General features: G+C 36.6%; 1 protein-coding gene across 11 annotated transcripts in view; it reads right to left on the bottom strand.

The window, feature by feature from the left end:
• C4H1orf185 (chromosome 4 C1orf185 homolog) overlaps positions 1-26,455 on the bottom strand; it is a 206,602-nt gene that overhangs the window by 96,886 nt on the left and 83,261 nt on the right. For 9 of the 11 annotated variants that reach the window (XR_014144500.1, XR_014144502.1, XR_014144499.1 and 6 more), the window contains one exon: positions 657-910. The exons of the other annotated variants lie outside the window; for them this stretch is intronic. Coding sequence is in view for 5 of the 9 variants with exons in the window: in XM_081816921.1 (XP_081673047.1) it covers positions 657-822 (166 nt within the window). In the remaining 4 variants the exon portion in view is untranslated. The remainder of the gene's footprint in view (positions 1-656; positions 911-26,455) is intronic. 11 annotated transcript variants of the gene reach the window in all.

The raw sequence follows: 26,455 nt of genomic DNA, 5'->3' as shown, positions 1-26,455 counted from the left end.
ACTCATCTGGCCTACTAAACAGACCTACTTTAATCTTCCATGTTATCATATGTACACTAAAGAGGGAAAGGGGGCATTGTCAGCTTATCTGGGGGGGGAAACTGTATTATGCTTAAGTGTAATGAAAGAGAAAGGGTCATAAGCACTTCAAAATTATTTCAAATATTTTTTTCAAAAGAGAAATAATTTGTTGCTAGAAAGAAGACTTGTTATAACCTCACAATGAGATTCCCTTACACTCTGCATAACCTCTTATTTGAAGAGGTCCCTGTGATGTACAGTACCATTATACCTAAAACTGAAAGAAGTTTTGGGGAGTGGGGAAAACTGCTTTGATCCTTCATTTCTCACTCAAGATAAGTATGGTGGTCTCAGGTGTTCATATTCCTGATGACAGTTCTTTTATATTACACGCAGAGAAATATTGCCTTCGGAAACTTTTCTCTACAACCTGGGATATATTTCAATGCAATGCATAAGCCTAAATAATAAAAATTGTACAACTGCTTAACTGTCAAAAGCATAGCCTGTGAAGTTGTTGGACAAATATAGAGCCTATAGACTACTTGTTAAAACCTTAGAGTATTAATAAATAACACAACAAAAGTACCAACATATACTCAATTAGAGGAAAAACATTGTGATCTAAAGCTTACCAACAGTTATTATGACCGTTTCATCATCTGTGGAGCACTTCTTTCTTTTACTTAAGGTACTTGAAGGAGAAGGCTTAAGAAAGTCCCATTTTGATGATGAATCTTCCATCTCATTAAAGAGCATGTAAAATGAACTGCTAGTTTTCTCATCTTGTTTACCTGGCATAAGACTATGGCTTTCGATTTTAAATCCATCAGAAGAAAATTCTACATTTGTGAAAAATGTTCCTGTGTTTCCCTCTGATGCTTCATTTCTGTAGTTAAAAAAAAAAGGTATTTATGAGAAAACTATAGTTTTTCTAGCTTTCAACTTGTTAGGAGACTGTCATGAATCTTCCAATAATTGTAGTGATTACCCTTTTTGATATATTTGCATCATTTGAATAGGATTTAATAACTCAAATGTGATGATGACTATAGATCACATTTCTAGACTTACATTTTGCTTCTTTTTCAGAATATTTTTTACTTTAGATAACTGTCTCTTTTGTGATTCATTTTTGCCACTTATCAACTTAAATTCATCATATATGACTTTTGATTCTTTCCTGACATCTTCCATTTGGCCTTAGAAACTTATTATTTTGGGGCACTTGGGTGGCTCAGTTGGTTAAGCATCTGCCTTCGGCTCAGGTCATGATCCCAGGGTCCTGGGATCAAGTCCCTCACCGGGCTCCTTGCTCAGCGGGAAGCCTGCTTCACCCTCTCCCTCTGCCTGCTGCTCTGCCTACTTGTGATCTCTCTCTCTCTCTCAAAAATAAATAAATAAAATCTTAAAAAAAAAGAAACATTATTTTGTAGATCTGAGTGAAGGTCTTTCAAGATGTTCTGAAAGATCAGTTATTGCCAATTTAAATGAAAATAGGAATTTAGCTTTTCTTGAATAAATTCTAAAGCTGCTCTACTTTTGTTTGCTTTTTTAATAAACCTTATTCCAAATCTGTTATTTGCTATATTCCAACACTTTCTTGAGTTACCTTTTTATGCTTATTCTATTACAATCAAACCTACATTTTCTGTAACTTGGTGACTCTTTTGAACTCTGGTTGATTTTTGTTTCACAGAGGTTAAGAAGAATGAAGGACTTTTGCTTTCCAGTTTGGGCAAATTTTGGTAAATGATATTTCTGAGAACACTTGCCAAGTGTTTCTACCATTTATTAAACTACTTAAAAATCATAATCCTTCATGACATGCTTTAAATAAAATACTGTGGGTGTTTTCCTTTATTTTTCTGTTTAACACATAAAACATTTTTAAAATGCAATGACTGAAACAAATCATATGGTTTCTATGTTCTGAAACTCAGATAAATTAACTTTGAGTTAAGAGATGTTAGCAATGTACTAAAAACATAATTTCTGGTTCATTTTAGTTTGAAATGTTTGTTTTCATCATCCTGAAGAGCATTGGTTAAATTTAATACTGAGATGCTGGGGCGCCTGGGTGGCTCAGTCGTTAGGCGTCTGCCTTCAGCTCAGGTCATGATCCCAGGGTCCTGGGATCAAGCCCCGCATAGGGCTCCCTGCTCGGGGAGGGGCCTGCTTCTCCCTCTCCCACTCCCCCTGCTTGTGTTCCCTCTCTCGCTGTGTCTCTCTCTGTCAAATAAATAAATAAAATCTTTTTTTAAATTTTATTTTATTATGTTGTTAGTCACCATACAATACATCATTAGTTTTTGACACTATAAATAAATAAAATCTTTAAAAAAAATTTAATACTGAGATGCTTACTAAGTTTTTTTTTATTTCCATGTGCTTTCCTCAATGCATATACCAATCATGTGTCAGATCACATTGTTAAAAGAATTAGTATTCTTTTCAATTGCCTTCTTTCTTAAAGTTATTTAAAATTCCTTTGTAATATGTAATCTATACCTCTGTATTTCTTCAAACTTATAATTCCCCACAACATCGCTTTTGCTGTTTATGTAGAACTAAGTTTCTTTACTCTTGTTTATTTATTTTTTTTTAAGATTTTATTTATTTGACAGAGAGAGAGAGACAGCTAAAGAGGGAACATAAGCAGGGGGAGTGGGAGAAGGAGAAGCAGGCTCCTGGCTGAGCAAGGAGCCCGATGTGGGACTTGATCCCAGGACCCGGGGATCCTGACCTGAGCCGAAGGCAGACACTTAATGACTGAGCCACCCAGGCGCCCTGTTGTTTTTCTTTTTAAAATAGATATTTTTATGTTTTCACTGATACTCTTTCTAATTTATAAAATGATTCTTAAAATATTTCCAGATAAGAGTTTCTGTTGCCAATTCTTGCCTTTATTTCATATTTTTTGTTGAAACTCTTTGTTTTTCTAACATCCATAAAATCATTCTTCTCCCCAATACTTTAATAAATTAAATTCTTTGAAGTATGGCCTGTTCTGAATTTGAAGATGGTAGTTGCCTAATACATGTAGTTTTATTCAGCACTGATATTGTTTCCCTCTTATTTGACCTGAAAAGCATAATAAAATACAATTATAACATAATAAAGCAGATGTTTTAAATCACTTTGTTATACAATATTAAATCATTAATTATTACAATTAAAATTATTTCATAAAATTCTATGAATTAGTCAGAAATGCCACTGGAAAAAAAATCTGCTAAAGAATGTAATAAGAGAAAAAACTGGAGGTGTCACAATTCCAGATTTCAAGTTATATTACAAAGCAGTAGTAATTAAAACAGTACCATACTGGCAAAATAATAGATACATAGAGACTCAAAGCATGCTGTAGCTGAGGAGTATGTGAACAGCAGCCTGGCTCAAACCCTTACCTCACTGATCTATGGATTTCTGTGTGTTTTGAGCCCTGCCTGCAGTGGACCATAGAAGCAAAAAGAGCATCATGGACTTGCAAAATGGCGGCCATACATCTGTCTGCTATATTAGACCCTGCTGGTGCCCACGAGAGGATCACAGAAGTGGAAAACATCCACTCTGCATTACAGAACTCAATAACCTTTGAGGATGTGGCCATGGACTTCACCCAGGAGGAATGGGCATTGTTGAATTCACATCAGAGAAAACTACAGAGATGTGATGCTGGAGAACTATAGATACTTGGCATCTCTGGAAAAGCAGCTCAGCAAACCCACTCTGATCACCCAGATGGAACAAGAAGATGAAACTAAAACAGATAACTGTTCAAATTGGATGGTTCTCCTTAAAACCAAACAATCACGGGCGCCTGGGTGGCTCAGTTGGTTAAGCCACTGCCTTCGGCTCAGGTCATAATCCTGGAGTCCCGGGATCGAGTCCCATATCGGGCTCCCTGCTCGGCAGGGGGTCTGCTTCTCCCTCTGACCCTCCCCCCTCTCATGCGCTCTCTCTCTCTCAAATAAATAAATAAAAAATCTTAAAAAAAAAAAACAAAAAAAACCCAATCACAACATAAACAAGATATTTTGGAGAAGGAAGCACTCAGTGGCAAGAAGAAGGAGCAAACTCATGGAGGCAGATCCATTGAGCAGAATAAAATTGCCTTGAGCATGAAATCTAGCATTACTCAGAATCAGAGAATTTATCCTGAAAAGAAACCCCATCAACTCCTTCATCATGGGAAAGCCCTCAGAGATTTTTCACACCTTAACCCACATGAGAGCATTCTTTCTGGGGAAAAATTCAATGACCATAAAAATGATAAAAATACCTTCATTAGTTCTTTCTTAGATGTGCACAAGAGACAACATACAAAAGAGAAATCCTATGAATGCATTGACTCTAGGAAAGTCTTAAATTCAATCTTACAACGTAAGCATGAAAAAACTTGCATTAGAGAGAAACAATGTAGCCAGTGTGGTAAGGTATTACAGAACCATTCATCCATTGCATTGCACATGAGAAACCATAGTGCATAAAATCCTTTTAAATATAACCAATGTGGGGAAGTCTACAGTTCAACCTCTTTTTTTTTTTTTTAAAGATTTTATTTATTTATTAGAGAGAGACACAGCCAGAGAGGGAACACAAGCAGGGGGAGTGGGAGAGGGAGAAGCAGGCTTCCCGCTGAACAGGGAGCCCGATGTGGGGCTCGATCCCAGGACTCTGGGATCATGACCTGAGCCGAAGGCAGACGCTTAACGACTGGGCCACCCAGGCGCCCCGAACCTCTTATCTTACATGGTACAAGAGAATTCACACTGGGGAGAAGCCCTGTGAAAAACCTTCAGAGTGTGGAAAAACCTTCAGAGATAGTTCCTTCTCAGACTACATGAAGGAATTCATTCAAGGGATAAACCCTACAAATGTGATCAGTGCAGCAAAACCTTCAGTAGAAGCTTTAGGCTTACCATGCACAAGATAATATATACCAGAGAGAAGCCCTATGCCTGTAATGATTGTGGGAAAACCTTCAGTATTCTTTCATACCTTACAAGACATAAGAGAATCCACACTGGAGAGAAATGTGTTGAGTATAGCCACTGTGGAAAAGCACACCTGTGGATACATACAAATACTAGGGAGAAACCTTACAAGTGTGATCAGTGTTGGAGAACTTTTAGAATGAACTGTAATCTTAATGTGCACAAGAAAATGCATGCTGGAGAGAAACCATGTACATGCAATGAATATGGGAAAGCCTTCAGGGATCACTCATGCCTTAAAGAACATGTGCGAATTCACACTGGAGAGAAACCTTTTGCACCTAATCAGTGTGGGAAAGCCTTCAGAGTGAAATTTTTCCTCACTTTGTACAAGAAAATTCACATGAGAATGAAACAATATGAATGTAAGGAATGTGGGAAAGCCTTTGGTGGTCTCTTACCTCATAGGAGACATATGAAAAAGCACACCAGGGAAAAGAAACACTTCAAGTATAGTGAGCATGAAAAAGTTTTTAGGAGGCATATATCCCTTACAATACACATAAGAACTCACACTGGAGAGAAACCCTATGAGTGTGATCAGTGTGGGAAAACCTTCAGTGTAAGGTGTAATCTTACTGTGCAAAAAGAGTCCATATTGGCGAATAACCTTAACAATGCAATGTCTGTGAACATGCTTTCAGTAAGCTCTCATCCCTTCAGCGGCATCATGAGAGCACTCATGCTGGGTAAAACTCCTAGTAATGTCCATATGCAATAATTTTTAGTGAACTCTCATTCTGTAAGGCATAAAAGCAAATGCCAACTGCAGAGAAAAACTGAATGTAAAGAATGGGAGAAAGCATCTGAATAACAGACCTATGGGAGAAATATGTTATGCAATGACTGCGATAAATCCTTATTCATACCTTAGATATGTCACCACTTGATGCTGAAAGTAAAAACTTATAATGTCTTCAAGGCTTGTTACTTGAGAAAAATAAATGCCTAATGTTTTAAGCCAAAAAAAAAAAAAAAGACACATATATCAATGGAATAGAATGGAAAACCCAGAAGTAAACCTACAATTATTTGGCCAATTAATCTTCAACAAAGGATGAATGAATATACAGTGAGAAAAAGACAATCTCTTCAACAAATGATGTTGGGAAAACTGGACAGCCACATGCAAAAGAATGAAGCTGGACCAGTTTCCTTCACCATACACAAAAATAAATTCAAAATGGATTAAAGACCTAAATGTGAGACCTGTAACCATAAAAATTCTAGAAGAAAGCACAGCCAGTAATTTCTCTGACATTGGCTGTAGCAACATTTTTTCTAGGTATGTCTCCTGAGGCAAGAAAAATAAAAGCAAAGATAAGCTATTGGGACTACATCAAAATAAAAAGCACACAGAGAGAAAAACACCATATGACTTCCCTCATGTGTAGAATTTAAGAAACAAAATGGATGAACATTCAGGAAGGGGAAAGAAAAGAGAGAGGGGGGAAACAAATCATGGGAGACTCTTACATATAGAGGGCAAACTGAGGGTTGATGGAGGGAGGGCAGTGGGGAATGGGATAGATGGGTGATGGTTATTAAGGAGGACACTTGTTATGATCAGTGCTGGGTGTTATATTCAAATGATGAACCACTGAACTCTACTCCTGAATCCAATATTGAACTGTATGTCAACTAACTAGAATTTAAATTAAAAAAATAAAATAAAAAGCTTCTGCATAGCAAAGGAAACAATCAACAAAACTAAAAGGCAACTTACAGATTGGGAGAAGATATTTGCAAATGACATCTGATAAAGGGTTAATATCCAAAATATATAAAGAACTTATACAACTCATCACCCAAAAAACAAATAGTCCAATTAAAAAATGGGCAGGGGCACCTGGGTGGCTCAGTCCCTTAAGCATCTGACTTCGGCTCACATCATGATCTTGGGTTCCTGGGATTGAGCCCTGTATTGGACTCCCTGCTCAGCGGGGATTCTGCTTCCCCCTCTCCCTTTGCCCCTGCCCCTACTCATGCACTCTCTCTCTCAAATAAATAAATAAATAAATAATGGGCAGAAGACATGAACAAACATTTGTTCAAAGAAGACATCTGATGGCAAACAGACACATGAAAATATGTTCAACACCACTGATCATCAGAGAAATGCAAATCAATACCACAATAAGATATCACCTCACACCTGTCAAAATGGCTGAAATAAGAAATACAAGAAACAACAAGTGTTGGCGAGGATGTGGAGAGAAAGGACCCCTCTTGCACTGTTGGTGGGAATACAAACTGGTGCAGCCACTGGGGAAAACAGTATGGAAGTTCCTCAAAAAGTTAAAAATAGAACTACTCTGCAATCCAGTAGTCACACTACTATTTATTCCCAACATACAAAAACACTAATTCAGAGGGATACATCCCCCCTATGTTTATTGCAGCATTATTTATAGTAGCCAAACTATGGAAGCAGCCCAAGTGTCCATTGATCAATGAATGGATAAAGAAGAGGTGGAATACAATTCAGCCATAAAAAAGAATGAAATCTTGCCATCTGCAACAACATGGAGAGAGCTAGAGTGTATAATGCTAAGCAAAATAAGTCAATCAGAGGAAGACAAATACCATATTACCTTACTCATATGTGGAATTTGAGAAACAAAACAAATGCACAAAGAAAAAAAAAAAGAGAGAGAGAGACCAACCAAGAAACAGACTCTTAACTATAGAGAATAAACTGATGATTCTCTCAGAGGGTGGGTGGGGGAATGGAGAGAATGGTGGGGGAAAGGGGAAGGATGCAGTAAGAAAATTAACCACAAAAAAGCCATAAAATGTAGTAAGAAAATTAACCATAAAATTAACCATAAAAGCTGCCTGATGAAAATGTGACCCCATTAGTTTAATTTAGGAAAATAACAGTCAAAACCACTTCATCTAGCAAATGCAAATAGTGATAGTATCTACATTATTAAGGGTTGTGAGGCTTAAATAAAATAATGCATATAAAGTGCTTAGTATAGTATCTAGTACTCTAAAAACTTAATAAATGCTAGCTATAATCACTCCCCCTACTCTCCATGCCCTCTCTCACCTTCACCTCAAAATTTTAATTTTACCTCCTTGATATTCCTAAACCTTTAACCCTCCCATTTCCCCCCCAATTTATTATTACTCTCTGGCTTTACTTCTAGCTCTACTTTTTTCCCTATCCATCACAAAATCTCATAGTCCACAAATTTAATTATACTGCCTTGGGTTTTGTTAAACCCTAGAGGTCTATCAGTCATAGGATCTGATAGATTGTCATGGGATCTGATAGAACCCACCAAAAACTGTGGGTTCAAATTCTGGCTCTGTTACTTACTAGCTGTGAGAAATGAGCAAGATGTTTATTCTTTTTTTGATATATATAGAATGACAATTGTTAAAATTAAATGCAGTAATGTATATAAAGCTTTCACCATACAGGCTACAAATATTCGATCTTCAATAAATCTTAGTTCCTTTCTCTTCTTCTCATTCCCTTCAGTAACTATTCCAAAATTTCATCTTTTTATTCAAACTCTCATTTAATCTCTTTCTCCCACTAACTCAGCAGATGACTTAATTTCCTATTTCATAGAGAAATCTGGAGCCATTAAGTCAAGACTCCTTTAATTTCCTCTAAGTTACTTATAATTTAATCTACATTAGTATTTCTTTCCAGTCTTGAAGAATCTCCCTTCTATCTATGGCTTAATGTTCCTCCTCAGCTCAGAAACCATTAACCATCACTTCTCTCTTTCTTCTGTACTGTTTCTTCCTCTTCTCTCCCTATTGACCTTTTCCCTTCACATATAAACATCCAAAATCCTCTTCCTTCTTCAAGACAAACCCTTTATTATTCCTCATGGCCAAGCCTCTTGGAACAGTTGTTCACTCTCGCTATCTCTGCTTTCTCACCTCCTATTCACTTCCAACTCACTCTAATGTTACTTCTGCCCATACATTCTTCCAAAGCTTCTCTCAGTAAGGTCCACATTGATCTCCATATTACCATGGCCAATGGATACTTTTCTACATTAATGACACAGTTTGTCAATCCCTCCCTCATTCTTGTAATTCTTTTCTTCCTTGCCTTCTATGCCTTAAGTTTCTTCAGCTTTCCATTTCTTGATTTAGTTTTATCAGGCTCACCTTTTAATGCCCATCTCCCAAATGGCATAATTCCCTCAGACTCTATTTTAAATATTTGGGTTTTTTTCCTTCACAGTAGTTGGGTGATCCATCTGAATCTATGACTTTAATTACAACACCTATATGCTGATGACTATTAAACTTTATTTCCAGTCTAGGTCTCCACTAAAACTAGAAATCTTTTACTCAACTAGCTATCCCATCTCTCCTCCCAAATGTCCCATAAATACCTCAAATTCAATATACTGAAAACTAAACTCCTATTTGCTTCTACACATATAGGACATATTTTAGAAAATAATAAAAAACCATCTTCCACACAATTACCAAGGCCTTTCTCAATCTAGGACCTTTATTTAAACACAAAAAATAATTATTTCTCATTTTTTCCAAGGATCAGTACATAATTAATTCTATTCCAGATGCATAGGAAATTAATCCATTATATATAATAGAAGCCTTAGGGCCCTAGGGTTTAATTCTCTTGCAGAACTCAGTTGAGACAGGGCTCATTTACCTTCCATATCTATGCACCAAGTTAGTAGATTTTACCTCTTATCTCTGGTATCCTCCATGCCTTCCTCCTTCACCTTTGCTGGCTAATGCTCTCATGCTTTTCTGGTTACCTACTCTAAGAGCCTACAAAATTGGGTTGGCCCAAATCTAACTCTCTAATTTGATTTCCTGACATTTCCCTTTAGGCTTATTATGGGACAGCCATATAATGTGTCCTGTACCTCCCTGAATATAATGCATTCTCCTGGGCTAAAGTCTCTGTGCCTTTGCTATTATTTCCTCTCTCAGGTATCCCTTCAACCCCTTCATCGCATGAACTTTTTTTTTATTTAATTGCACAAGCAAGTGATAAGTACACATTCTTTAAAAGGATTCACACAATACAACAGAGTAAAAAGTTAACTATTCCTTTATCTTGACTTCTCTCCTCCAAATACCACATATATACACACATACACTTTCTTCTCTACAGATAACTATTATTAACAGTCTGGTTTGTATCCTTCCAGACTAAATTCTGGAGTTAACTCCTCCTATTTGCTTCTATAAAGCTTTGGGTTTACCTTTATCAGAGTATCATAATATATTTTAGTTGTTTAACTTTTGGTTTATACCCAACCTTAACTGTAAAATCCTGAGAGTGGAGCTTTCTTTTTAATATTTAAAAGATCCCCCATTTGTCACAGTGCTTCAAGCATTTTTGTTGAAGGATAAATTACAGTCTTTGTTCTCATTACGGTCTAGTGGGGAGACATAAATAATTCCAGGGGAAGGAACGGGGTATTTAAGAATCAAAGAGTTATGTAAAGAGTTTAGGAACTCTTCTAGGTAACATGACAGCTAAGCATCCAAATAAGTGTGAATATAAGTACACTAAAGGAAACAGAAATGTGTTCCACAAATAGAGTGACACCATAATTAAATGTCAATGTGTGCTAAAAATTTTAAAAAGAGAACAAACTGATGGTTGGCAGGGAGGGGGGAGTGAAATGAGCAAAATGGGTAAAGGGGAGTGAGAGGTACGGGCTTCCAGTTATGGAATGAATAAGTCACGGGATGAAAAGTACAGCATAGGGAATATACTCAGTGGTATTGTAATAGCACTGTATAGTGACAAATGGTAGCTACACTTGTGAACACAGCATAATGTATAGAGTTACAGAATCACTACATTGTACACCTGAAACTAATGTAACATAGTATGTCAACTACAATAAAAAAAATAAAAATAAAAAGAGGTGCTTGACTATTATTATACAACATTATTATATTAACATATACAAAGATTTTTTCGGGTTTTTTTATGGGCTAGGAACTTAGTATCACTCTAGTTATAATCTCTAATTATTATCTTGTTTGCAGAGAAACAAACTAAGGCTTAATGAATGTATCAGATATCATCAGTGGCCTGCCCATATGTGGCAATTACCATTAGTGTTATACCATTGGTTTCCTATTTCAACCATCTTTCTGCCTGAAGGTTTTCTCTACCAACAGGAGCAGGCTACTTGAGGGAAGTACCAGTGAGTTAAGACTCCCAAGAATAACCCTTAACCACTGAGGGAGGGGAATTGGTAGATAAAGATCCCAGTTTTCTTGTCCCTCAGTGAAACAATTCTGAGTTTTATTCTATATAGCCCCTTAAAGGATCACCAGTAGAACTGAGTACCAATTGCCCTCAGTAGTAACCCGCTCATTAACACACTTCATTGGCTTTCCTTCCTTCCTTGTCTCACTTCCTCACTATGCTTCCCAAATTTCTTTGTATCCCTATCCTTGCCTCAGAGTCTTAGTTGTGGGGAAACCCAATTTAAGGTAAAGAAGTTGCTTAAAGTCATACATAGCTAATAAATAGTGAGCCTAGGTCCATCTGACTTTACATAACCCACATTCTATTATATTTATACCAACTTCTAATGGGTTTTGAATTTTTGTTTTCCTATTCACTAAGCACATTAGGAAGGCTCACAATTAAATTTATATGTGGCATAAACTCAGAGAAGGGTGGGAATACAGAGGTTCAAGAATAGAATACTTACTTAGAATATACATTCTTGACAGTGAACAAAATGAATTGCATTTAGAAAAACATGTTCCATGCTTTATTTGTTCATAAGGTTCAGCATATCTTAATTCTGGAATAAGTTAGCCATAGATACTGCTGTGTACACTGAAAGTGCTTACACTTTGTTACCATTGAAGTCCCTGCAAAAGTAAGCTCATATAGGAAGGAGAGGCTCTTGGATTTTACCTAAATTTGCACGTGGTAGGAAGTTGGTTTCTTTGCGGAAAGTGTTCAGATGTAAGGAAGGGTAAACAAGATTATCTTATTATTCCAAAGACTATTCTGGAAGGGCCAGAATAGGGCAATATTTTTAGATTTAGCACTTTCATCATCCTTTTAAGAAGATTCTTACCTTTCCCTTACAAACAGGACAAGAGCTCCTCATAGCAAGCCAGAGGAGGTAACTAAAGCCCAGAGTCTTCCAGGGACCCTAGGTCCGAAAACGGTCATCAACTACAAAATTCCAAAGCCCAGTGGGTGCCAAAAAGGGAACGAGAGAAAATGAGGTTGAAAGTGGGTGCCACTTCTCAGACCTGCAGTAGGTGACTCCACTGAAGCCCATCTCCACAGGAGCGAGAAGAGCGGGGGCACTTTTTCAGAAGTTTTGAAGTTTGCTGGGGCGGCAAGAATGAAGAAAGAAACAAGATCCGGCTGGAGCAAGTGAGGAACTGCATAACCAAGGTCAACTACAGCTACTGCGGCCACGGCTCTTGGGACAGCCTAGAGGTGAGGTGCCAGGTAGCCTCTCCGGGACTGGGCGGTGTCTTCCCCGGAAGTGGAGCCTCGCCGCTGGAAGCAGGAGCCTCACAGGCGGGAGTCAGGGCTAGAGGGCGGTGAACTCCGGGCAGGGGCTTCGGAAGTTGTAGGTAAACTCGGGATGGTTGTGCAAGTTGGCACCAGCTCCTGGGTTTATGTAATCTGAGTGAAGAGGACAAAGCCTTCCAGTATGCTTCCAGTGGGCCCCTTCGAGTCAATTTCTGCGGTCGCCATTCTGTCCTCTGCTTCTTTTGAAGTAACCCGCTTCCACAGCCTACCAAACCCAGTGGGGTGTCCTGTCCTGGGGAGCTTCGCTTTGCCCCCGGCCCCCTCCTCTGGTGGTGAGAATTAAGAACCTTAAACTGTGTCTTCCCAGGACACACAGTATATTCTAGTCACTTGCTATCAGCGTTTAATTCAGCAGCGTGTAGTGGATTTATTTATGCATCAAAGTCCTGAGAGAAATTAACGTTAAAAGTCTGATTTGGATTTTTACCAACTTTGGTATATTGATTTCAGTAATTTTTTCAACCAACACATGGCACTGAGCATTTGTGTGTCAAATCCTGTGGAAATGAAACATTTTTTGCTCTCAGGGAGCGTCCAAGATAGGTAAAAATACTCGATTGGAGCATATCAATACTTCGTATATAATAAATTCAATGAGAATTTATTAAACATCTATGCTGAATTAAGCTCTGCTAGGTATTGGTCATAGAAAGTGAATCAATCTTTGGTCTAGAAATCTGAGCTCACCTTGGTGGAAGGAAGAGACAGAGCACAAAACAATTATTTTTAAAAATGTAAGATGAACACTTGGTAAATGCTACTACAAAAGATTCAGAACAATTGTGAATACAGGAAACAGAGAACTGAGTTATAGATCTAGAGAGAATAGGAAAGTCTTGGTAGAGAAGCAACATGTGTAGTAAGCCCTGGAAGAAGAAAGGTTATGTTTACAAATGGAGTTCTGGCTTAAGGTTTGTACTTTCCAACAGAGCTAACTTGAGGTTTTTGCTCCATTTTTCTCTAATTTTCTCTTGCTTTCCAGTCCACTTTGCCTTCCCCCCACCTACAACCCAGTTCTGTTTTCTTCGAAGTAGCTTTGGCCAGGGTATATCACTTCCAATGATAATTACCTCTTATTAAAATACTTATTTCTTCATAAACATTACTTATAAAGAAAGAATTTTCATTTTTTTTTTAGAATTTGTTTTAGTCAAGTCAACAAAGCACAGTTCCGGTGGCCCATCTGCTAGAACACAAAAATAGCCTCAGTATGCAGAAACAGATGTTTAAAATGGTATTCATTAAAATGAGATTCCACCTGTAATAGAAAACAGAAAGTGGATGCAAAAGGAATGTTGTAAGCTGGCAGTGCTTGCTTTCTGCCTTCCATTCCCTTCGAAATGTATATTTGTGGGTAAAATCTTGCTAATAAGAATATACTTCTGGCTTTAATTTCTAGTGATATAGGTTATTAGTAATATTGAAACACAATCATCCTAGACTCATTTGGAGGGTAGCAATCATAAAAAGAAAAAAACAACCCTCCAGGGTACATGTCTTCTTATTAATGAACAAAATTATCTTGGGCAGAAAATTAATGACTACTCTATATTAGCAACAAAAATGAGCATTTAGGGGCGCCTGGGTGGCTCAGTTGGTTAAGCGACTGCCTTCGGCTCAGGTCATGATCCTGGAGTCCCTGGATCGAGTCCCGCATTGGGCTCCCGGCTCGGCAGGGAGCCTGCTTCTGCCTCTGACCCTCCCCCCTCTCATGTGCTCTCTCTCTCTCATTCTCTCTGTCTCAAATAAAAAAAAAAAAAATCTTTAAAAAATGAGCATTTACATTACACCTTCTGTGCCAGGTGCTTTATTGTATATTTTTACAAGAACCCTATGAAGGAGATATTATCTTCACTTTATAGATGAGGAAATTGAGTTATATATTAAATACTGCCCCAAACCCCAACTACATTAGAATCCAAGATTCTCAGATTCTTAAGCCAATGTACTTTTTCCACTATTTCATACTGTCTTTGCAACAATGAAAGCACATAGAGGTTAAAAACCCTACTCTATCAGATAGAGTATCTGGCAGGTCAATCTAGGTTTATCTGATTCCAAAGCCTATGCCTGTGTACTTCTGCATATTTTTGGCCTTTGCCTCCAAGTTCATTTAGCCCCATCTATAGTGTGGAAGAAAAGAAGAGAACATCTAGTGAAATAGGCAGAGTTCTAAGTTACCATTAAGCAAGCCCAGGCCAGCATTTCCTGAACTGTGAATAGTTCAGGAAAACATTATACAGACTGGTGAAAATACGTTAATCATTTTTTAATGTATATAAAATGTAGATTAATTTTATTACTTCTTAAGCCATATTCTTTCATTCATTAATCCAACAGATATTTGTTGATTTCTTATTTGTGTGAGACTTATAATTAATCAGTTACATTCTGATTGGAGTTACATTGTGATTGGAGATTAAGGCAGTAAGCAAGATAAATAAATATCAACAAAATATGTTGCACATTTAGATGATAAATGTTAAACATCAAAGTTTAAGTGTGGAAAGGAAAGGAAGTGTGTGGTAGCGATTGTTGCAGTTTTAGGTAGGATAGCCAAGGAGGACTTTACCTGAAGGAAATAGGAAAAAAGAGCCAACTTGGTATCTGTGGAGCTTGCATTCCAATAGATGGAGATTAATTGCAGAGGCACTGAGGCCAGTGTGGTAGGAACAGAATATGGGGGAGGTAGCTAGTAAGATGAAGTTGGAATGATAAAGAGAGGGGGTTCAGATCATGAAGGCCTTGTGGGTAATAATAGACTTTGACTTTTATTCTGAATGAGATAGAAATTGTTGAAGGATAATGAACTGATTAATAACCTGATCTGCCTTTTTTTTAATTGTGGTAAAACATACATGATATAAAATGTATCATCTTAACCATTTTAAAGGTACAGTTCAGTAGTGTTAAATATACTTACATTGTTGTGCAGCTATCACCACCATCCATCTCCATAACTCTTTTTAAAACTGAAACTTTATGACTATTAAACACTGATTTGTCTTTCTCCCATCCCCCTAGCCCCTGGCAACCACCATTATACTTTCTATCATTATGATCTTGATTAAGTACCTCATATAAGTGGAATCATACAATATTTTTCTTTTTGTGACTGGCTAATTTACTTAGCGTAATGTCTCCAAGGTTCATCCATGTTGCAACATATTGGAGAATTTCCTTCCTTTTTAAGGCTGAATAATAGTCCATTTTATGTATATGCCACATTTTCTTTATTCATCTATTGATAGGCATTTAGGTTGTTTCTATATCTTGATTATTGTGAAAAATGCTGCCATGAACAAGGGTGTACAGTTATCTCTCTGAGACCCTGATTTCATTTCATCTAGGTTATCCAAATTTTTGGCAATTATACATAGTACTCTTTTACAGTCCTTTTCATTTCTGTAGAATCAGCTTTAATGCCCTCACACTCACTTCAGAGTTTAGTAATTTGGGTCTTCTCCTTTTTTTCTTAGTCTATTTACCTAGAGGTTTGTCAATTTCGTTGATCTTTTTGAAGAACCAACTTTTGGTTTCATTGATTTCTCTATGGTTTTTCTATCCTCTATTTTGTTTATCTCTGCTCTCATCTTTATTATTTCCTTCCTTCTGCTAGCTTTGGGTTTAGCTTGTTCTTATTCTAGTTTCTTACGTTTTAAAATTAGGTTGTTGATTTCAGCTCTTTCTTGCTTTTTAATGTAAGCATTCACAACTATAAAATTCCTGCTTAGCACTGCTTTTTCTGGGTCCCATAAATTTCGGTGTATTGTGTTTTCATATTCATTCATTTCTAAGTATTTTCTAATTTCCCTTGTGATTTCTCTTTGATCCATTAGTTGTTTAAAAGTGTGTTGTTTAATTTCCATGATTTTGTGCATTTTTAGTTGGCTTTATGTTATTGGCTTTTTTATGGTATTGGTCAGAGAAGATGTTTTGCATGATATCTATCTTTTAAAATCTACTGAAACTTAATCTGTGGCCTAACATATGGTCTATGCTGGAAAATGTTCCATGTGCACGGAAGAAGAATGGGTATGCTGTTATTGGCGTATGGAGTGCTCTGTATATGTCTGTTAGATCTAGTTGGTTTATTGCATTGGTTATGTCTTCTATTTCCTTACTATCTTGTGTCTGGTTGCTCTATCAACCAGATTATTGTGAGAGAGGTATTGAAGTCTCCAGCTATTATGGTACACATGTATATTTCTCCCTTCAATTGTCAGTTTTTGCTTCATATCTGGTCTGTCATTAGGTGCATAAATGTTTAAAATTGTTATATTTTTTCTGTATTGAAACTTTTGTTAATACATAATGTTCTTTGTCTCTTATAAATGTTTTTTATTTAAAATCTCTTTAGTCTGATATTAATATAGCCACTTCTGCTCTTTTGGCTAGTATTTTCATGGAATATCTTTTTCCATACTTCCACTTTCAACCTGTTTGTGTCTTTGGATCTTAAGTGGGTGAGTCTCTTGTAAACAACATATAGTTAGGTCATGTGTTTTTAATCCATTCTTCTAATCTCTGTCTTTTGATTGGGAGTTGAATCCATTTATACTTAAAGTAATTACTGATAAGGAGGGATTTGCTTTTGTCATTGTGTTCTTTGTTTTCTACATGCCAGCTTTTTTGTCCCTCATTTCCTGCATTCCTGTCTTCTTTAGTGTGTAGTTGATTTTTTGTAATGAAGTATTAAAACTCTTAATTTCTTTTTGTATATAGTCTGTAGCTATTTTTGGTTACCATGGGGATTACATTTAACATTCTAAAGTTATAACATTCTAGATGAATTTATAGCAGCTTAACTTAATAACATACAAAAACCCTGCTCCCTTACATTTCCATCTCCACTCCTTCTGGTTTTTGTGTCATAAAATTTCATCTTTATACATCGTGTGCCCCAAAACATAAACTAATAATTTTTTAAATGCATTGGTCTTCTGAATTATATAGAAAACAAGATTAGAGATATAAATCAAAGTTACAGTAATATTAGCTTTTACATGAATATTTTTTATCTTTAAATGTATTAGTCTATTAAATTATGTAGAAAACAAAAAGTTATATACCACTGTTACAGTAATATTAGATTTTATAATTACCCATGTGTTTACCTTTATTGAGATCTTTATTTCTCCTTATAGCTTCAAGTTACTATCTAGTGTCCTTTCATTTTACCTTGTAGGATTTCCTTGAGCATTTTTTGCAAGGCAGGTGTAGTGGTTATGAACTCTCTCAGCTTTTGTTTATCTGAGAATGTCTTGATTTCTCCCTCACTTTTGAAGGACAGTTTTGTCAGATATAGGATTATTTGTTGACACTTTTTTCTTTTTTTTTTTTTTTTAAGATTTTATTTGTTTATTTGACAGAGAGAGAGCTAGAGTACAAGCAGGGGAGCAGCAGAGGGAGAGGGAGAAGCAGGGTCCCCGCTGAGCAAGGAGCCCAATGCAGGGCTCGATCCCAGGACCTTGGGATCATGACCTGAGCCGAAGGCAGATGTTGAACCAACTGAGCCACCCAGGCACCCCTGACACTTTTTTCTTTTAGCACTTTGAATATATTAGCCCACTGCTTTCTGGTCTCCAAAGTTTCTGATGAGAAATTTGCTGATAATCTTATTAGCGATCCCTTGTGTGTGATAATTTGCTTATCTCTGGCTGCTTTCAAGGTTCACCCTTTGGCTTTTGCAAGTTTGATTATAATGTATTATGGGTTTCTTTGAGTTTATCATACTTGGAGTTTGTTGAGCTTCTTGAATATATTCATGTCTTTCCTCAAATTTGGGAAGTTTTCAGCCATTATTTATTCAAATATTCTCTCTGCCCCTTTCTCTTTCTCTTATCCTTCTGGGACTCCCACAGTAAGTATTAGTGTCCCACAGATCCCTTAGGCTCTGTTCACTTATCTTCAATCTTTTTTTCTTTCTGTTCCTCAGTCTTGACAATTTCTATCATTCTATCTTCAAGTTCACCAATTCTTTCTTCTGCCTGCTCAATCAAATCTGCCTTTGAATCCCTCTAGTGAATTTTTCATTTCAATTACTGTCCTTTCAGCTTTGTAATTTCTTTTTAGTTTCTTTTTAGTTTTTTAATCCATTGATATTTCCATTTTGTTCGTATATCACTTTCTTGACTCTCTACATCTTTCTTTAGTTCTTTCACCATCTTTAATATAAGAGTTTTCAAATCTTTGTCTGATATATTTCCTATTAAGTCTTTTTCAGGGACAGATTCTGTTGATTTACCTTTTTTCTTTTGATGGGCCACACTTTCCTGTTTCTACATATACCTTGTGATTTTTTTTTTGTTATTGTTATTGAACATTGGACATTGAATCTAATAATGTGATAACTCTGGCAATCAGATTCTCTCCCTTCCCCAGGGTTTGCTGTTTTTTTGTTACTTTAAAATTTTTTTTTCTACTTTTTTGATTGTTTTTTTCTGTGCTGTTTCCATGCCAAGGATCAGCCTAATAAGTAAACTTAATGTCTTCTAAAGTCTTTTCTGGGCATGCACAGTCACTTTGTGATTTTCTCCATATATTCAGTTGTTTTTGAATGTACTAGTCTTTAATGTCTGGCTACTGAAAGGAGAAAAGCAAAAAAATGAAGGGTATTAAAAAAAAAGGGACCAGCCCTTTAAATGTCCTGGATGTCACTTCAGCTAGAGGGGAAGAGGCTTGCAACTCTTGGAGGAGGTGTAACAACAATGACTGCCAGACTCTTTGTCTGTACCTTTGTGATCAGGTGCAGCAATCAGTCATCAGAGCACAAATCACCAATATTCAGAGGACAGGTACCTATCCTAGCTCCCACAAGCTGTGTGCAAGATGCTTTAAGAACACATGTGCAGCTGCCTGCCATGTGTCTGGGGTTTGAGGGAAGGTAGCTGCTACTGTGCTAAGAACTGAAATTGACTAAAATTAACCAAAATTTAACTGTCCAGGCCTTATCCTGGAAGTTGCAAGCCTTCAACAGACTCCAGAGTTTCAAAATTAGTTACATCAGACAGATTCTGACAGTGCAATTGTTGTCTAGGTAGGGAGACAGATTCATGGTGCATCCTATTCTGCCATCTTCCCCAAATCCTCTATTATGTTTTAACAGGATCATTTTGGCTACTGTGCTGAGAATGTACTGAGGGAAAACAAGGGAGGAAGCATGAACAAATTATGAAGTCATTGCAGTAAGTAATCTAGATGAAAGAGCCCCAACAGGAGATTGGAGGGAGGGATAAGACTAAGGTCAGGGTTGGGCGCCTGGGTGGCTCAGTTGGTTAAGCGACTGCCTTCGGCTCAGGTCATGATCCCGGAGTCCTGGGATCGAGTCCCACATCGGGCTCCCTGCTCAGCAGGGAGTCTGCTTCTCCCTCTGACCCTCCTCTCTCTCATGCTCTCTGTCTCTCATTCTCTCTCTCTCAAATAAATAAAATCTTAAAAAAAAAAAAAAAAGACTAAGGTCAGGGTAATTATTCCCCTGCAAGGAGATTACTTCCTGCAAAGTCACATGGCCGTGTCTCTTGCCTAACAACTATTGTTCTTTTCAAGATACCTAATTAATTCTTTCCTTCCAAATTATGATAACTTCCCTTTTCTATTTGGGGTAGTGACAGCTTGGCTACTATTAAACTTGGGGTTAATGAACTATCTCTTGTGGTTTCCCTGTACCTACATCTTACAAATATTCCTTTATAAATAAACCCTCATTGAATTATCCTTTTTCAAGTGTGCCATGTGTTTACTGTTGAAACCCTAACTGATACATAAATTCTTCAGTTCAAGATGCAATGTCTTAAGTATTCTCAGTAAATTAAGCTTGTGAATTATGTTCACATATTCTATATAACTGCATTTAAAAATCTATATGATGTATCAGTTATTGACAGAAATATGTTAAAATCTCTCATTACCACCATACCCTATGTCTTTGAGAACCAAGATTCTCAGTATGGAAGAGGGAAAATAGAGAAGTAATCCAGAAGATTGAAGAGGTCATATAAAAACACTGTAGTATTAAATTTGAATTGGGAGTGTTAGTATGAACATGTGAGGTGTCATAGAGATGTGTGTATGTATATGTACATATACATATATATGTATTAGTTTTGTCCACTAAAAAGGAATAGAAAAATGAACAACCCAGTAATAATGAGCAACCCTAGCACCCACATTCCCAGATTGTAGTCTAGAATTAATATTTGCCACTTAAAGAAACTAGAGCTTCTTAGAAAAGAGGTTTAGTTCAGGAAATGTGCAAGATGAGCCTACAACATCTTGTCATACTAGATAGCAAGGAAGCTATCAAAGACTACTAGTATCAAATCTAAAGGACACATGACTGAACTTGAAGAGGTTCCCACTGGCCAGGTATTGGACAAATTGAGCTTTAATGAAGATCAAAAATACAATAGATTGAAACTCATAGAACCCATGAGTTCATAGTGATAAAAAAAATTGATCACATTCAGAAAATGATAGGAAACAAATTTGATACTTTAAACTTGACAAAGGGAAAGATCAAGAATTTATCCTGTCTTTCCTACATGAACTATATCATTTGGTGCCCAAATAATAGACAAAGAGTAGCATCACTTTAATGAAGTATTTCACCTAATAAAAAAAAAGAAATATTAGCATTAGAATATCAACATTTTGGAAGTCTCAGTGAATTAATGGTTATACATTTGGCAGCAATGATTGTTATATCACAACTAGATATGGTGTGCCTCTTAATGAATGACCACAGCATTTCCCATGATCTTGAATGTGAATGAACCTGAGTCTATTGAAGCCAGTGGATCTAGCTATCAACTTGCAGGAAATAATAGGAGTCAGAGGAACACACTGAATTGTGTGTTCTTCTCACCTAGTTTCAAGGGTATTCACCTTATAATAATTCATAGACTATACATTCATGTATTACTCTTTGTGTTTCATTTTACAATAAAAAAGAATAAAAATCTTGCACTATGTTGGTAGAATTGCTTATTTTTCCTTGTAGTTCTGTCAATTGTTGTCATGTGTATAGGTATGTCATATATATATACATATATATATATGTATATGGTAATGGTGAGAATTTATATATATGTATGACAGATTTTTAGGTACATATGGGAATTATTTAGAATTATTAAACTTTTGGTAAATTATGTTGTTATTCTCTTTTGTTAATATTTTTTCCATTGAAGCCTATTTTTGTATTAATATAATGATACTAATTTTCTTGTGGTTAATATTTCCTGGTATATCTTTGTCCATCTATTTAGTTTTTAACTTTACTGTATTCTTTGGTTTTAGATATTTCTCTAGTAAACCAGATATTGCTAGATTTTCTTTTTTCATCCACTGTATCAGTCTTTGTTTTTGTTTTTTTTTTTTTAAAGATTTTATTTATTTATTTGACAGAGAGAAACAGCATGTGAGGGGATAGGGTCAGAGGGAGAAGCAGGCTCCCCGCTGAGCCGGGAGCCCGATGTGGGACTCGATCCCAGGACTCCGGGATCATGACCTGAGCCGAAGGCAGTCGCTCAACCAACTGAGCCACCCAGGCGCCCTCAGTCTTTGTTTTTTAACTGAGGTTTTATACACCTTTATGTATGGCAATTATTGATATACTTGGATTTGTCTTATCTTATTTTGTGTTCTCTCTTATCTTGTTTTTTGTTTATTTTTTCTGTTTTCTTTGCAACTTCGGACTTTTGGTCATTTTATATTCTACCCACTACTATTTCAGAAAGTATCTACTCTAGCTCTAATGTATTAGTGCTTACTTTTTAAGATTATTTATTTATTTATTTATTTGAGAGAGAGAGAGAGAGCATGAGTGGGGGAGGGTCAGAGGGAGAAGCAGACTCCTCGCTGAGCAAGGAGCCTGATGCGGGACTCGATCCCGGGACTCCAGGATCATGACCTGAGCCAAAGGCAGTTGCTTAACCAACTGAGCCACCCAGGCACCCAGTGCTTACTTTTTATATTTTTATTTTATATTTAACATATCAAAGATGAAAATTATTTAATATGTTTATCCTTTTCCCAAACAACACAGAGATTCTAGAATACTTTAATTAATTAATTAATTTTTCTATTCACATTACTTAATCTAAATATTTGAGTGGCAGACATTTGATTTTATTGCATAAGTACTGAAATATAAGCATAAGGACAAATTAAAAACAAGCATTCTTGGAATAAACGAGTCAGTAGAATAATTTTTTTAAAAAGATTTATTTATTTGACACAGAGAGATATAGTGAGAGAGGGAACACAAGCAGGGGGAGTGGAAGAGGGAGAAGCAGGCTTCCCGTGGAGTAGGACGCCCGATGCGGGTCTCCATCCCAGGACCCTGGGATCATGACCCGAGCCAAAGGCAGATGCTTAACAACTGAGCCACCCAGGCGCCCCCAGTAGAATAATTTATATCAAACTTTCCTGACTTACATGTTATTTTTTCATGTACTTGACTTCTGCTTTTTTTAACCCTGATGATGTTGTTATTATTTTTAAAAATCAGTGTTTGCCAACACCATCTCTTGAAGAGGTTGTCTTTTTTTCTATTGGATATTCATTCCTGCTTTGTCAAAGATTAATTGCCCAAATATTTAAAAGTTCCTTTCTGGGTTTTCTATTCTGTTTCATTGATCTATGTGTCTGTTTTTATGCCGGTATCATACTGTCTTGATCACTACAGCCTGTAATATAACTGGAAAGCAATATGCAAAAAAAAAAAAAAAAGAAAGAAACTTGACCACTTTCTTACACCATATACAAAAATGAATTCAAAATGGATGAAAGACCTAAATGTGAGACAGGAAACCATCAAAATCCTAGAGGGGAACGTAGGCAGTAACCTCTTTGGCTTTGGCCATAGCAACTTCTTACTAGACATGTTTCCAGGGCAAGGGAAACAAAAGCAAAAAGAAACTGTTGGGACTTAATCAAGATAAAAAGCTTCTGGATATTTGCAAATGACATATCAAATAAAGGGCTAGTATCCAAAATCTATAAAGAACTTCTTAAACTCAACACCCAAAGAACAAATAATCCAATCCAGAAATGGGGAGAAGACACGAACAGACATTTCTGCAAAGAAGAACATCCAAATGGCCAACAGACACATGAAAAAGTGTTCAACATCACTCGGCGTCTGGGAAATCCAAATCCAAACCTCAATGAGATACCACCTCACAGCAGTCAGAATGGCTGAAATTGAGAAGTCAGGAAATGACAGATTTGGCGAGGATGCATAGAAAGGGGAACCCTCCTACACTGTTGGTGGGAATGCAAGCTGGTGCAGCCACTCTGGAAAACAGTATGGAGGTTCCTCAAAAAGTTGAAGATAGAGCTACCTTACGACCCAGCAATTGCACTACTGGGTATTTACCTCAAAGATACAAACGTAGTGATCTGAAGGGGCACATGCACCCCAATATTTATAGCAGCAAAGTCCACAATAGCCAAACTATGTAAAGAGCCTACATGTCCATCAATAGATGAATGGATAAAGAAGATGTGGTATATATGTACAATGGAATACTACTCAGCCATCAAAAAAAATGATATCTTGTCATTTGCAATTACGTGGATGGAACTAGAGGGTATTATGCTAAGCCAAATAAGTAAATCAGAGAAAGACAAGTATCATATGATCTGATTGATATGAGGAATTTGAGAAACAAGACAGAGGATCATAGGGGAAGGGAGGGAAAAATGAAACAAAACGAAACCAGAGAGGGAGACAAACCATAAGAGACTCTTGATCTCAGGAAACAAACTGAGGGTTGCTGGAGTGGAGGGGTGGGTGGGAGGGATGGTGTGGCTGGGTGATGAACATTGGGGAGGGTATGTGCTATGGTGAGCACTGTGAATTGTGTAAGACTGATGAATCACGGACCTGTACCTCTGAAACAAATCCGAAAGGGCACATGCACCCCATGTTATATTTTAAATAAATAAATAAATAAATAAATAAATAAATAAATAAATAAATCTTCCAAAAAAAAAGATAAAAAGCTTCTGCTCAGCAAAGGAAACCATCAATAAAACTAAAAGGCAACCCACAGAATGGGAGACGATATATGCAAATGACATATCTGGTTAAGGATTAGTATACAAAATCTATAAAGAACATATCAAACTCAACACCCAAAAAACAAATAATTTGGTTAAAAAATGAACAGAAGACATGAATAAACATTTCTCTAAAGAAGACATATAGATGGCCAATAGACACATGAAAAGATGCTCAACATTACTCACCATCAGGAAAATGAAATCAAAACCTCAATGAGATATCACCTCACACTAGTCAAAATGGCTAAAATTAACAACACAGGAAACAACAAGTGTTGGCAAGGATGCTGAGAAGGGGAACCCTCTTACACTCTTGGTGGGAATGCAAACTGGTGCAGCTACTCTGGAAAACAGTATGGAGTTTCCTCAAAGAGTTAAAAATAGAACTACCCTATGATCCAGCAATTGCACTACTAGGTATTTACCCAAAGCATACAAAAATACTGATTCAAAGGGATACATGCACCCCAATGTTTATAGCAGCATTATCAACAATAGCTAAGTTATGGAAACAGCCCAAATATCCATCAATTGTTGAATGGGTAAAGAATATAATACAGTAGAATGTTACTCAGTCATAAAAAAAGAATGAAATCTTGCCATTTTCAATACAACATGGATGGAGCTAGAGAGTATTGTGCTAAGCAAAGTAAGCCAGAGAAAGCCAAATACCGTATGATTTCACTCAGATGTGGAGTTTAAGGGAAAAAAAAACAAATGAACATGGGGGGAAAAGAGAGCAAAACCAAGAAACAGACCCTTAACCATAGAGAATAAGCTGAGGGTTACTGGAGGGGAGGTGGGCAGGGGGATGGGTTAAATAGGTGTTGTGGATTAAGGAGGGCACTTGTGATGAGCACAGGGTGTCATATATAAGTGATGAATCACTAAATTCTACACCTAAAGCTAATATTACACTGTGTGTTAATTAACTGGAATTTAAATAAAAACTGGGAAAGAAAAAAATCTCCTTACCTTTTTGGATAAGAATTATTTATTATTCTTTTTAGGTTTAGAATTATTCATCCCGTCTTGCATATTCATCTCACATCTCACAGACCTTCTATCTGTGTTTACTTTCTTTCTACTTGAAGTTTCTCTTTTAAAATATTTTTTACTGAGGATCTGTTTGTAACAAATTTTCTCAATTCTTTTATGTTTAAAATTATTTTTAGTTTGAATTTGTTCTTAAGTGATATTTTCAACAATGGGAATTTTAGGTTGAAATGTAATTTCTCTATTCTCATTCAGTTTCTGTTGCTAGTATTGACAAGTCAGCTATAGGTCTAATAGCATTCTTTTCATGGGCATGTTTTTTCTCTCTGGCTAGTTTTTAGGATTTTCTTGGTCTTATATTCTAGTTTCACTATAAAGTATTTAAGTAGAGATTTTCTGTTTATCACACTTGGTATTTGTTGGGATTCCTGAACTTATAGATTGGTGTCTTTTCTAAATTCTGAATAATTCTAAGGCATTATCTTTTAAAATATTGCTGCTTCTCCATTCACTCTATCCTCTCCTTCTGAAAACTAATTAGACCTTCTTAATCTATCCTCCATGTGTCTTTTTTTTTATTATGATATGTTAATCACCATACTTTACATCATTAGTTTTTGGTGTAGTGTTCCATGATTCATTGTTTGCGTATAACACAAAGTGCTCCAAGCAGAATGTGCCCTCTTTAATACCCATCACCAGTCTAACCCATCCTCCCACCCCCCTCTCCTCTAGAACCCTCAGTTTGTTTCTCAGAGTCCATAGTCTCTCATGGTTCGTATCCCCCTCCAATTTCCCCCCCTTCATTTTTCCCCTCCTG

Source organism: Leptonychotes weddellii, chromosome 4 (genome assembly GCF_054177405.1).
Source record: "Leptonychotes weddellii isolate Sample4059 chromosome 4, ASM5417740v2, whole genome shotgun sequence".
NCBI classification, from domain to species: Eukaryota; Metazoa; Chordata; class Mammalia; order Carnivora; family Phocidae; genus Leptonychotes; species Leptonychotes weddellii.
Note: the sequence above shows the minus strand (reverse complement) of the source record. Positions and strands in the feature narration are given on the sequence as shown.